Consider the following 14,216-nt stretch of genomic DNA (forward strand, 5'->3'; position numbering starts at 1 on the left):
AAAGCAACCTAAGGAATGAGAGTAAACATTTGCAAATCATCTATCTGGTAACGTGTTAATAACCAGAATAAAGAATATAGTTGTTACAGTTCAACAATTTAAAAAAATCCAATTAAAAAATGGATAGTGCTCACTTTGGGAGCTCATATACTAAAATTGGAAAGATACAAAGAAGATTAGCATGGCTCCTGTGTAAGGGTGATACCGAAATTCATGAAGCATTCCATATTTTTACAAATGAATCTATCTACAAAACAGACATATAGAGAACAGACTTGTGGTTACCAAGGGGTGGTGCTAGGAGGTAGGGAGTGGGTGGACTGGGAGTTGAGGGTTAGTAGATACAAACTGTTACATTTAGAATGGATGAGCAATGAGGTCCTACTGTATATAGCCCAGGGAACTATATCCAGTATCTTGGGATAGACCATGATGGAAGATAAAATAAGAAAATGAATGTTTATATAGATGTATGACTGGGTCATCTTGCTACATGGCAGAATTTGACACAACATTGTAAGTCAACTATACTTTCATTTAAAAAAAATAAAGGGAGTTCCTCTTGTGGCTCAGCAGTAAAAGCCCAGCTAGTATCCACGAGGACATGGGTTTGATCCCTGGCCTCACTCAGTGGGTTAAGGATCTGGCATTGCCATGAGCTGTGGTGTAGGTTGCAGACACAGCTTAGATCTGATGTTGCTGTGGCATAGGCCGGCAGCTTCAGCTCTGATTCTACCCCTAGCCTGGGAATCCGTATGCTGCAGGTGTGGCCCTAAACAAAAATACCAAAAAAAAAAAAAAAAGAGCGATGGACAAAGGACTTGAATTGACATGTCACCAAAAATGGTGTAGAAATGGCCAAAAAGCATATGAAAGATGCCCAACATCACTAATTATTAGGGAAATGCAAGTCAAAAACCACAATGAGCTATTACTTCACAGTTTTTAGGATGGCTACTATTTAAAAAAAAAACTTACAAAGAGTTCACTGGTGGCATAGCAGTTAAGGATCCAGCATTGTCATTGTAGCTTGGATCAATCCCAGGTGCAGCTGAAAAAAACAAAAAAACCAAAAAGCCAGAAAATAATGTTAGCATGTGGAGAAATTGGGACTGTTGTGCACTGTTGGTGGGGATGTAAAACAGTGCAGCAGCTGTGGATAACTGGTACTTCCTCAAAAAATTTAAAATGGAATCACCATACGATCCAGAAATTTCATTTCTGAGTATATTGAATGGAGTATCTCAAATGTATACAAATGTATACATTCATTAACCTTTATGTAAGAATCTATTTCACCTCATCATCTCTAGCACTCACAGAATCTTTGGGGTCTTTGCTAATTTGATACCTTATTCTTACTTTTTGTTGATTTTTACTGTGGCTTCTTTACACTTGCTAATCATATGTAATCCCTCCTTTGTGAACTGTTGATTCAGATTCTTTTAAAAATTAAAAAAAAAAATTTATACAGGAGTTCCCATTATGGCTCAGCAGGTTAAGGGACCCTAGTGTCCCTGAGGATGCAGGTTCAGTCCCTGCCATCACTCAGCGGGTTAAGGGTCTAGTGTTGCTGCAAGCTGCAGTGTAGACTGGCAACTGCATCTCTTGATTCAACCCCTAGCCTGGGAACTTCCATATGCCACAGGTGCAGCATTACAAAAAAAAATTTACGCAACTTTTAAAGGCTACACTCCTTTTACAGTTATTACAGAATATTGGCTATATTCCCCATGTGATACAGTACACCCTTGAGCCTGTCTTTCACCCAATAGTTTATATCCCCTACTCTCCTACCCTCTATTGTACCCTGACTATAATCACATCAATGAGTATCCTTTTTTTCTTATGTTCACTAGTTTTATGTATTTTTTTAGATTTCATATATAAGTGATATCATATGATACTTAGATTTCTCTGGCTTTTTCACTTAGTATAATAGTCTCTAGGTTCATCTCTGTTACTACAAATGGCAAAATTCATGCTTTTTCATGCCTGAGTAGTATTCCATTGTGTATGTGTACATCTTTATCCATTCACCTGTTGATAGACACCTAGGTTATTTTCCTATCTTAGCAATTGTAAATAATATTGCTGTGAACATTGGGGCGCATATCTTTTTGAATTAGTGTTTTTTTGTTTTTTTTTTTCTTCTGTCTTTTGTCTTTTTAGGGCTGCACCTGCAGCATATGGAGTTTCCCAGGCTAGGGGTCTAATTGGAGCTACAGCTACTGGCCTACAGCCACAGCAACGCTAGATCCGAGCCACTCCTGTGACCTACACCACAGCTCATGGCAACGCTGGATCCTTAACCCATTGAACGAGGCCAAGGATCGAACCCAAAATCTCATGGTTCCCAGTCGGATTTGTTTCTGCTGCACCATGACGGGAACTCCCTGTTCTTGTTTTCTTTAAGGATGTATAGCCAGGAGTGGAATTGCCAGATCACATGGCAGGTTGTTTTTGGCCACACCCTTGGCATGTGAAAGATCAAACCCACACCACAGCAGCTCTGTAAGCTGCTACAGTAACAATGTTAGATCCTTAACCCTCTGAGTCACAAGAGAACTCTTTGTAGTTCTGTTTTTAGTTTTTTGAGAAACCTCTGTACTGTTTTTTACAGTGGCTGCACCATTTACATTCCCACCCACAGTGTAGGTTTCTGTTTGCTAAACATCCCCAACATTTGTTATTTGTGTTCTTTTTATGATAGCCATTTTGATAGGTATGAGGTGGTATCTCAAGGCTTTGACTTGTATTCCCCTGATCCTTAGCAATACTGAGCATCTTTCTTTTCATGTGCCTGTTGGCCACCTGCATTTCCTCTTTGCAAACATGACTATTCAGTTCTTCAGCCCATTTTAAAAATTGGGTTGTTTGATGTTGTGTTGTATGAACTGTTTATATATGTTGGATATTAAACCCTATCATATCATTTGTAAATATCTTATCCCATTTTATAGTTTATCTTTGTTTTGTCAAGGGTTTCCTTTGCTGTGCAAAAGCTTTTAAGTTTAATCAGGTCCCACTTGTTTAAATTTGCTTTTATTTCCTTTAGGAGACTGATTCAGCTTCTTTGTGCATCTATCAATTGTACTATTACTAATTTTATCAATTATGTGAGTTTTTTATACATAACACACACTAAACAAGAACCTTTCTAGGTTTTGTAATTTGATTTTTTTTTTCTTACATACCCCATTTTGGTATTGTTAAATAATTCCAGATCCTTCCTTTCCTTACCTCTTATTTTATATTAAATTGTTATATATACTAGATCTGTGTATGGTCTTTATCCCATTGCTATATCCTATTACCACAGTGCTTTAAATAATGTAGCTTTGTATTACTATCAAGACAGTGCATTTTATTTATGCCACATCCATGGCACGTGGAAGTTCCTGGGCCAGGGATCAAACCTACACCACAGCAGTGACCCAAGCCACTGCAGTGACACCACCAGATCCTTAGGCCACTGTGCCACGAGAGAACTCCAGGACAATGCATTTTAATATCTTGTAACAGTAGATGCTCACCATTCTTCCTTTTTTCAAAATTTATTTGCCAAGTTTTTAACTTTTATTATTATTAATGCCAAGCAGTGCTGTTCCTTTAACACAACTATAAATAGTTTATTATATTTTATTACTCTATTTTTGTCTCATCTGTTTAAGTAGTAGTTTCTTTTCAGTAGAGATTAATAAAAGTTGTATTAAAACTGCTGACAACGTAATGTGTCCTTGTGATGCTGTTAATACAGCAGTATTAAAGATTACTGCTATGTAATATATGGAAAATAAAAAAATCCTGAAAAACGCAAATAAAACAAGATAAATCTATTTCAAAAATTAAGTCATTCCTATTGTTTGAGCCAGCCCAAGATCCCTATAGTCAATCTTAATAGTGATTTTTGAGGAAAAAAATTTTTTGCTTTTAAGATATTGGCATATACTTAAAACCTCGTAAAATATGGTGATATCATTTATAAGTAAAACACATCAATACAATACTAATAAATTTCTTGTAGAAAACATTTATTTAAGCTGCCTCCTAAATTTTAGAAATACCTGGAAAACCTGCAACTTCCGAAGTACCAACATTTACATGTCCCTTTTCAAAGTCTTGATGTACATAGTTCTCAGTTCTAATTTCAACTGGTTTGTCTTCAGTACATGATATTTGATGGCAAAGAACAGGATCTTTTAAGAGTCCTTGTATAGTTTTGATCTTTAATACAGTGCTTAACTGAACAAATGCAGCTTGCAGAATTAAAAATTTGAACATCTGAATGTACAGGATCACGCAAAAGGGGAAATTCTGAAGTTTTCTGCCAGGGTTTTTTTAATGGCAAAATGTCTTTCACTGGATTTTTTTCTTTATTCTCTTTTGAGGTGGTGTCTTTGTCTTCCAAAGCCCGAGCAAGCATGTAACTAACTTTTCTTTGATGAGCCAGAGCTTCTTCTTTATCATTTAACTGCATGTATAGAAATTAAAAATGTACCAGTTAGTAAGTCACAGAATATTAGTGCTACAGGCAGAAGTACTTCATGGAAATGTTCAATCCTTTATTTTTTTTGTCTTTGCCTTTTTCTAGAGCTGCACCCGCAGCATATGGAGGTTCCCAGGCTAGGGGTCTAATCGGAGCTGTAGCCGCCGGCCTACGCCAGAGCCACAGCAACGCGGGATCCCAGCCATGTGTGCAACCTACACCACAGCTCACGGCAACGCCGGATCCTTAACCCACTGAGCAAGGCCAGGGATGGAACCTGCAACCTCATGGTTCCTAGTCAGATTCATTAACCACTGAGCCACAACGGGAACTCCCAGAAATGTTCGATCTTTAATGTTAAGTCAAATCACTATGAATAATCAGGTGTCCAATGATTCCTAAGCATTATGCTAGTTACTGAGGTTTTTTTCTTTTTGAAAGAATAAAAAACAGCATTCCTTGTGTTGAAAATGTTTTAAGTCATCTGGAGAGAAAAAAGTGTGTATATATATATACACACACATATATATACACACAATATCAACAGTTATCTCTGAAAGAATTTTGAAGTTATTGTAAAAATTGGTTTTATATATTTATATGCAAATAAATAACTCACTCTTCTATATATAAGTATGTTCATTTAACATGAGTGTCTTAGTCTTATGAAATTGGGGATAACAGGACTGATTTCAGGGTTGTGGTAATGATTTAAGCATATTATGCATGAGGAAGTGCCTTGAACAGTTAAATTCCTGAATAAATAGGAAGTCTTGTCATGAACTGTGTGTATATAAGTGCAGATGACAGAGATGCTTAGACCTAATTACAGGGGACCTCCTCTTTTCAGGGGTGGAGCTTTAAGCTTGCACAGGAGGAACAGGGATGGGCGAGGTGGAATGCAGGTGTGGGGTGTTTAAGGGGATGAAGATCATAATTCCAGAAAATGGTACCTAAACTGAGAAAAGAACACGAAAGGACAAAGCAGTAAAGAGTTGAATTACTAGGATGCAAAAGGATTAGCTTATCCACAACCTCTAACAAAAAGAAAGCAAAGATACTAACCAAATCTGTCAGCATTTTGAAGACTTCCCGAGCATCATCCTCATCAGTACTCTTAGAACTGTTTTCTGAAGGGAGCATAGCCAGCAATTTCTGCCCTAAGCTCTTCTTACTCCTTTGTGATGGTAACCCTAAAATGGAACGTGAATATCCAGCTGAGATATAAAAAGACACTCACTGATGTAGTTCCAGGAAAAGAGGTAAGTGTGAACCAGGGCTGATTCATTCCTCGGTTAGTCAGAACCTTGTCTTCTTCAGGAGACCTCTAGCACGAGGGAGGCAAGGAGCACAGTGCAGCAGGACGAGCAGACTTTAGAGCCAGGACGGCAGAGGCAGGTGAGAGGACCCAGAGCAGCGCCTGCCACTGCCTCATCCGCACAGCTGCTCCTCAGTCCCAACAGTGGTGGCCCCGTGGGAGAATACAGGCCGTGCTACCATCATCTCAGCCTTCCAGAGGGGCCCACAATCCATATTTGCATGTGCTATCTCCCACTTCCCATGTCAGCCGCCTACCCACATTATTTGAGAACATTATTCACTCCCAACAAAACTTGCCTGCAGACAGGTGACCTCTGAACCATTCCCACACTGCTTTAGAGCCAGAAAGACCTGGACTTGAACCCCCAGGTAGCCATTTCCTAACTGATGTTGAACAAGTTCTCCGAGCTACATTTCCTCATCTCCAGAATGAGAATAATAGTACCTGTGCTCTATTGTTGGGTTGCTGTCCCATTGAATACTGGAGCATGGGCTGGGGGAGGGGAGTGAGCAGTTAGTATAGAAAACGGTACAGTGTTTCTGTTTGCAAAGATGAAAAAATTCTGGAAATGGATGGTGGTGATGGTTATACAACAGTGAATGTACTCAGTGTCACTTAATGGTTAAAATAGTAAGATTTATGTATGTATGTTTCATCACAGTTATGAAAGCTCCCAGCCCAGGTACATATTGTTTAAGCCTACAATGTATTACATGGACACCGATACTCTTCATCCACAGAAAGGATGCAATCTGTAGCAGAAAAGAAAATGTGTAGGTTGTTTTTGTTTTTGTTTTGGCTTTTCTAGGGCCGCATCCCCGGCATATGGAGGTTTGCAGGCTAGGAGTCTAATTGGAGCTGTAGCCGCTGGCCTATGCCACAGCAACTTGGAATCCAAGCTGCATCTGTGATCTACACCACAGCTCATGGCAACACCAAATCCTTAACCCACTGAGCGAGGCCAGGGATTGAACCTGCAACCTCATGGTTCCCAGTTGGATTCGTTAACCACCGAGCCATGACGTGAACTCCGAAAACGTGTCGATTTATATAAAGAAAGTTTCAAGATACTTTTGGAATGCTCTGCAAATGGTCTGATGATCAGATCAAGTCTAAAGGGACAATCCTGATAAACCACGGTAACTGGGGCCACACCTGACTTTTCCATAGCCACCTGTGGCAGAGGAGGAAAAACCAGACAAGCTGACCAGCTCACCAATTCTGAGTGGATGAATGTCTCTATTTCAGTCTTTAAACAAAAAAGAAAGAAAAATATGCTTATAAGCTAGCTATCCCTCAGAACTTGTCTAAGCTGCCACAGCAAAAAGCATGATATGGTGCTACCTGCACATAAGAAAATGACCAGTAACAATCATCCTGCACCAGATTATTGAAATATATTAATAAAATGAATCAAAGTGTCGGCACTAAGAAATTCTCAGAGCTACTAACACTTTTAGGGACTTGTAAAGGCTTCTCAGAGATTAATCAATTATTTTAAATTCTGTTTCCAGTCTCTCAGCACCTCAACGGAAAGCACAGATTGGGAGCTGTACCTCTCATCATATTTTCAATAGAGTTTAATTAAATGGACACATTTAATGTTGGGTTTCACTGTCATTTTCAGTATTCCTTCTTGGCAGTTTCCCTTTAATCATCTAGTGCTCTGATTTTTTTCCTGTTAAACATGGCCTTGTGTAAATAGAAGAGTACTGTAAAACAGAGACTCTCCTGCCACATGGTTTCATCTGCTTAAGTAAGACCCAGTGGGCCCTCTTTTTCCATAGTTGCCAGATTTTCACAACTATGTGAAATATCAGTTATATTCTCCATCATGTTAACTGTGCTTAGTTTATTGATTATAACCAAAACCAACTGAATTGATACCTGATCACTGCCATTATAATTCATACTTACCATCCTCTTTAAGGTGCTTCCAATTTATCCATTTTGTTGCTCTCTTACACATTTTATCCATTTGTGTCAATCTTAGTGCCTGATCATTTTTCCTCATTAATTGTTGCTCAAAGGCAATTCTGAATGCATCAGCCATTATGTAGGCTTCTTCTTTACTCTTCTGCATAAGTTCCAGCTGGTTTTGAAAGAAAGTTTGAGAGGTGTTGGGGCAAAACCAGAACAGTTCTGGCCTGAATGCTGAGTCAGATTAGTAAATGCCCTGCCTAAGTTAATTAGTACTTGCCATTCTCTCCTGCAGTTGCTGCCCATTCAGAACTAAGTGACCAGGTTTCCCGTGTGGTGCCCATCACTTGCCTGTTAGTGCAACTCTTACACTTCAGTACCCCAGACAGGCCCTGTGTGTGTCCTGCCCATGGAGGAAAAGGGGAGGATGCCAAAGGCTGCATTTTAGTTTTGCCTTGAGCCATTCCAGACAGTGCCACTGAAAAAAATTACGAATACCATCTCTCAGGCCACTCCCATAGCTGCCTCTGATCTTTTCATCTTAGGCTTTTCCTAATTGCTAATGTTTAGATGTTAGCTTTCATATATACTCTGAAGACTTTAAATTCCATGTCTTCAATAAGAGAAAAATGTTTTTAAAGCTATGGTCCATTCTGGTTACTAAAGCCTGCTTAGAATGGCAGCTCTCATTTTATGAAATGCCAGGCATGGCCCTGTGCTAAACATCATGTCTACTATCTTTCTTTCTCACAACAACCCTCCAAACTAGTTATTACCCTCTGCTTAATATTTGTGTCCAAAGCCACACAGCTAGAAAAGGATGGTGCTGAGAGTGAAACCTAGGTCTGGCTGGCACAAGGGTTCCACTGCACCTTGCAGCTTTTCTAAGTTTTTTTTGTTTTGTTTTGTTTTGCTTTGCTTTGCTTTGCTTTGCTTTTTAGGGCAACACCTGAGGCATATAGAGGTTCCCAGGCTAGGGGTCGAATTGGAGCTATAGCCACTGGCCTACACCACAGCCAGAGCAACGCGGGATCCAAGCCAAGCCTATGACCTACACCACAGGTCACATCAGCACCAGATCCTTAACCCACTGAGCGAGGCCAGGGATTGAACCCGCATCCTCATGGATACTAGTCAGATTCATTTCTGCTCAGCCATTCCAGGAACTCCCAGCTTCATGTTTTTCTCTCCATTAATCAGTGTTGCAGATCCTAGTGATTTTAAGCATGTGGGACTTTGCCTCTAAAATTTAGTAATTCTAGGGCCATGTATAAGCAAAAGAAATGTGAACTTAGGAGATGCTGATTAAAACATAGGCAAACAACTTTTCATGGCTACAATACTGTTTGTATTTTGAAACCATGTAAACAAAATCCAGCTTTTAATTAACATTATATAAAATTAGGAAGGAAGGGGGAAAAATTAAAAATAAGTCCCATAGCCAGTGACTACCAAATTAAGCTAATTCTTGCAAATAATTCCATTTATTCTTCTACTAACAGAAACAAAACTAAAGCTTTTACTGTTCTGATAATCCAGTACCTCCTGTTTGAGCTGAAGGACCATTTTCCCAGTGGACGCTGCCATTTTGGCACAGGCACAGGGGCTCCCTCCAGGACCATGACAAAGGCAGACTCCCAGGACTGCAAGCTTTAAATCCAAAAGCATTAGCCCATTACTAAGGGTCACACTGCTTAGCCATACACAGACACAGGGGCACACACATAGACCCAGGCACATTTTATTCAAGCATCTGATGCAAAGAAACTGCAAAGGAAAACAAAATTAGTAGGAAACAGAGACCATGATTTCAGGATCCAAGTGGAAATTAACTACAAATGAGGACAGAATGTTATTATTTGGAACAAAAACATAAGGAATTCTACCTTCCTTTTCATTCTCCAAAAAGCCTACACTTCTGAGTCCTTGGCAGCAACTTGACCTAGTGAGTAAACAGAAACATCTGCAATATGGATTTCCTGTGACTGGGTTTGGCCCTGCTGCCCAGCATTCATTACTGTCAGGTCCTGCTGAGAGGAGATGACATACTCAGAAAAGATGAGTGAATTTTAATGTCAAGGAGGCAAACAGTCATCTCTCCACTGTTCTGGAATTGCTTTTGGCCCCAATTCTTCGAAAAACTGTCTTTGGATCACAATGAAGGAAGCAGTCCGTTTGGGTCACTCCTGATTGACCATTATAGCCAGAAGAAAATTAAGAACTACTGTACTTTTTTTTTTTCTTTCTTTTTAGGGCCACACCCATGGCACATGGAAGTTCCTGGGGTAGGGGTCTAATTGGAGCCACAGCTGCAGGCCTACAGCACCTTCACAGCAATGCCAGATCTGAATCTGCAACCTACTGCACAGCTTGCAGCAATGCTACTGGATCCTTAACCCACTGAGCAAGGCCAGGGATCAAACCCACATCCTCATGGACACTGTTGTGCTTTTATTTTTTTTTAATGATTTTTATTTTTTCCATTATAATTGGTTTATAATGTTCTGTCAATTTTCTACTGTATATCAGAGTGACCCAGTCACACATAGAAAAATACATTCTTCTTCTCACGTTATCCTCCATCATGCCCCATCACAAGTGATAGAGTTCCCAGTGCCACACAGCAGGATCTCATTGCTTATCCATTCCAACCGCAATAGTTTGCATCTATTAACCCAGGATTCCCAGTCCATCCCACTCCCTCCCCCTTTGCTATGTTGGGTTTTTAACCTGCTGAGCCGCAAAGGGAACTCCATGTTGTACTTTAAAAAAACAAACAAACAAACAAAAAAAAAACACATTTTGGCAACTAACCACAAATTGCTTTCCCAACGTATTCTAACAGCTACCAATTTAATGGGGATAGTTTTAAAGTTTGATGAGGAACTGAATATAAAATTGTCTAAGCTTCCTCTTGCTGTAAATTTCACATGAATGGACTGGCTTAAAATAGAATCCTGTTTTAGAGACTGTTTAGAAAGGAAGATTCTACTGTCATTGAGTGTGAAGGTTATTTCAGAAAATTCCTTCTCACATCAAAAATAATTGTAAATTGGAAACAACCCAAATGTCCATCGACAGATGATTGGATTTGGAAGATGTGGTATATATACACAATGGAATACTACTCAGCCATAAAAAAGAATGACATAATGCCATTTGCAGCAACATGGATGGAACTAGAGAATCTCCTACTGAGTGAAATGACCCAGAAAGACAAAGACAAATACCATATGATATCACTTATAACTGGAATCTAATATCCAGCACAAATGAACATCTCCTCAGAAAAGAAAATCATGGACTTGGAGAAGAGACTTGTGGCTGCCTGATGGGAGGGGGAGGGAGTGGGAGGGATCGGGAGCTTGGGCTTCTCAGACACAACTTAGAATAGATTTACAAGGAGATCCTGCTGAATAGCATTGAGAACTTTGTTTAGATACTCATGTTGCAACAGAACAAAGGGTGGGGGGAAAAATGTAATTGTAATGTATACATGTAAGGATAACCTGACCCCCTTGCTGTACAGTAGGAAAATAATTAAAAAATAATAATAATAATTGTAAAGCACATAGTTAGCTTTCAGTGTATAAGCGGTGGCTATGTGGGGATTGGTCTCTTCTCTTTTCAGCTTCTGGCTCCTTCCTGATAACTGTCCCTGAGAACGTTGCCAAAAGTACCTTTAAGACCAAGGTAGGGCCAACATAAAAATGCAAGGTTTCTGCAAGGATCTCTGAATCCCAGTTCCCCTTCCTTACCTCAGCGCTCCATCAACTGGCTCACAGCTCTTGTTCGTGCCTGCCATACACTAAGGTTGGTCCCAGAGCTGATTTAAGATTATAATAGCATGGAGTTCCCATGCAGCTCAGTGGATTAAGAATCCGACATCTCTGTGAGAATGTGGGTTTGCTCCCTGGCCCTGCTTAGTGGGTTAAGGATCCAGTGTTACCGCAAGCTGTGGTGTAGGTTGCAGATGCAGCTCAGATTTGATGCCATGGCTATGGCATAGGCTTCAGTGCAGCACTGATTCAAGCCCTAGCCTGGGAATTTACATATGCCGCAGGTATGGCCCCAAAAAGAAAAAAAAAATTTTTTTAATTATAATAGTGCACTCTTTTTCCGAACTTTCATTCAGTTCCTTTTTTTTTTTTTTTTTTTTTATTGGTCTTTTTGCCATTTCTAGGACTGCTCCCACGGCATATGGAGGTTTCCAGGCTAGGGGTCAAATCAGAGCTGTAGCCGCTGGCCTACGCCACAGCCACAGCAACACGGGATCCAAGCTGCATTTGCAATTTACACCACAGCTCACGGCAACACCGGATCCTTAATCCACTGAGCAAGGCCAGGGATCGAACCCTCAACCTCATGGTTCCTAGTCGGATTCGTGAACCACTAAGCCATGACGGGAACTCCCTTTTTTCTTTTTTCTTTTTTGCTATTATACACTAGTTTTCCACCCTGGCAGTAGAGCATGGTCATCAAAAGCACAGGTGCTAAACTCTACCCGAGTGTAAATCCCAGCTCCACCACTTAGTGTGGCTTTGTGACTTGCAGCAAATTACTTAATCCTCTAGTTCCTCCATTACCTCATTTGTAAAGCGGGGACCTACCTAATAGTACTCACTGTATGGGGCAGTTGTGAGAATTAAATGTTAATCTACGTGAGACATTTAGAAAGCTGTCTGCACTAAGGACTGTGTATTTGCTGTTAGTAATAGCTGCTTTCTTTGAAGTTCTATAGTAAGTGAATGGAAGCCTCCTCTCCACTGTTAATGCTTATTTTTCATCGGTCCTCAGGATGCTTTTTTTTTTTTTTTTTTTTTTTTTTTTTAAGGGCATATGGAAGTTCCCAGGATAGGGGTCAGATGGGAGCTGCAGCTGCCAGGCTACCCCACAGCCACAGCAATGCCAGGTCTTTACACCACTGAGTGAGGCCAGGGATGGAACCCAGGTACTCATGGATACCAGCTGGGTTCATTCCCGCTGAGTCACAGCAGGAACTCCCTCAGGACACTTTTTATTTTACCAGAGGAACTTCCACCCTGTAAGCCATTTTACACTTTAGCAAGTAATTAGCACTGTGTCAGCAGATCTTTGTTCTGGACTTGACTCAACCCCAGACTGAGCACATCACTTTGGGAAAGTAATTGAAACTATCTGAGCCTGAGTTTCTTCCTCTGTACAATGGGGATAATACCTGCTTTGCAGCGCTCACAAGACCATTATGAAGATCAGATTTTAAAATGGGGGGGGGGATGACAGAACACTGTCAACCAACTGTAATGGAAAAAATAAAAATCATTTAAAAAGAATGCGGGATAGGGCGGAGTTTTTGCTGTGGTACAGTAGGTTAAGAATCTGCAGTAGTCACTTCAGAGGCACAGGTTCAATCCCCAGCCATGCTCAGTGGGTTAAAGGATCCAGTGTTGCTATAGCTGTATCTTAGGTTGCAGCTGCCACTCAGATTTCAAACCCCGGCCTGGAAACTTTTCATATGCTTCCGGTTCGGCCAAAAAAAGGGAAAATGTGTGGGAAAATACCCTGACACTGTAAGCCCCTACCCAAGGAAGACACTGCTAACACAATTTCTGCTAAAACTACAAATAGGAAATAAAAGGGCAAGAAGTGGCTAGCGCATCCCCTCATGTCCAAGAGTATTGTGCCTGAAGGGTTATGTGCCAGCAAGGCTGAAGAATGGACCTGGGCCTCTGTCACTCTCAGTCTCAAATTGCCAATCTGCTATCCTCGACACAGAGCCTGTGGTCATAGCAGAAAAGGAAAGTGGAAAATTTCCCTCCTGCTAAACTTTCTTACCTGCGTACCTACCTCAAGACTGGAAACCTCTGGAGAGCCACTTGAACCCTGGCATGTGTTTTCCTGAGTCACCTTCTGCACAGAGAGGGCCTCCAAATACTGCTGATTCAAAACTAGGAAGGGCCATGTAACAAAGTATTAGTTATGAGGTCTAACCCCAGCCTCACCTAAGCTACTTACAGCAACATCATATTTCTTTTAAGCAATGCATATACATCAACTGTCCACAAAATCTGGCCCCATCCAGAAAACCAACCTGATAAAATATTGGGTATCAATTGAGATAATACACATGTAACCCTAAATAAAATGTTATTTTTAATGTGGAAGGATCTTAACTTTGCAGGCAAAGTCTGGTCTTCTTTCCTCAAAGAAAATTTATGGAATTTCCAAAAAGAGAATATACAAAGCCTAATGGATTCACACTAGATAGTGAGATGAGGAGATCTCATATATCGTATTAACGTCAAATGTACCAGCTCTCCAAACTCATCAGCCTTTTCTGTTGACAGTTTTCACAAGAGACTCTCAAACCCAAATATTTAGAATAAGAGGGGTCCTGCTATTTACTGGAGAACAACAACAACAACAAAAAACCCCAGTAACTTTTCCTCTCCTGTTGAAAAGCAGAAGGGTAGGGAGGAAAGGGCAGGGATAGTGGTTATTAGCACC

General features: G+C 40.4%; 2 protein-coding genes and 1 non-coding gene across 15 annotated transcripts in view; 2 read left to right on the forward strand and 1 right to left on the reverse strand.

Annotated features, from left to right (window-relative positions):
- CDK7 (cyclin dependent kinase 7) overlaps nucleotides 1–11,304 on the forward strand; it is a 39,236-nt gene extending 27,932 nt beyond the window's left edge. Inside the window, exon 12 of one of the 2 annotated variants that reach the window (XM_021076536.2) lies at nucleotides 7,325–11,304. In XM_021076536.2, coding sequence (XP_020932195.1) covers nucleotides 7,325–7,398 — 74 coding nt within the window. In that variant the 3' untranslated portion in view covers nucleotides 7,399–11,304. The remainder of the gene's footprint in view (nucleotides 1–7,324) is intronic. The other variant, XM_021076537.2, reaches the window with a different exon arrangement.
- On the forward strand, nucleotides 127–233 carry LOC146395595 (U6 spliceosomal RNA). Its single transcript, XR_014831649.1, has one exon. It is a non-coding gene; the product is annotated as a U6 spliceosomal RNA (small nuclear RNA).
- Nucleotides 979–14,216, reverse strand: part of CCDC125 (coiled-coil domain containing 125) — a 39,349-nt gene continuing 26,111 nt past the window's right edge. For 5 of the 12 annotated variants that reach the window (XM_013984842.3, XM_013984840.3, XM_005672514.4 and 2 more), the window contains 5 exons: nucleotides 13,545–13,657; nucleotides 9,273–9,380; nucleotides 7,728–7,902; nucleotides 5,555–5,682; nucleotides 4,018–4,474 (listed from right to left, as the gene is read on the reverse strand). In XM_013984842.3, the coding sequence (XP_013840296.1) occupies nucleotides 4,166–4,474; nucleotides 5,555–5,682; nucleotides 7,728–7,902; nucleotides 9,273–9,380; nucleotides 13,545–13,657 (833 nt within the window). In that variant the 3' untranslated portion in view covers nucleotides 4,018–4,165. Of the gene's footprint in view, nucleotides 1,052–4,017; nucleotides 4,475–5,554; nucleotides 5,683–7,727; nucleotides 7,903–9,272; nucleotides 9,381–13,544; nucleotides 13,658–14,216 lie in introns of those variants that run through there. The other 7 variants (XM_085002439.1, XM_085002437.1, XM_005672515.4 and 4 more) reach the window with 3 other exon arrangements.

This window comes from Sus scrofa, chromosome 16 (genome assembly GCF_054392235.1).
Source record: "Sus scrofa isolate SSC_HxYL_T2T_F1_AM1 chromosome 16, Sscrofa_HxYL_maternal_Yorkshire_Landrace_v2.0, whole genome shotgun sequence".
NCBI lineage: Eukaryota > Metazoa > Chordata > Mammalia > Artiodactyla > Suidae > Sus > Sus scrofa.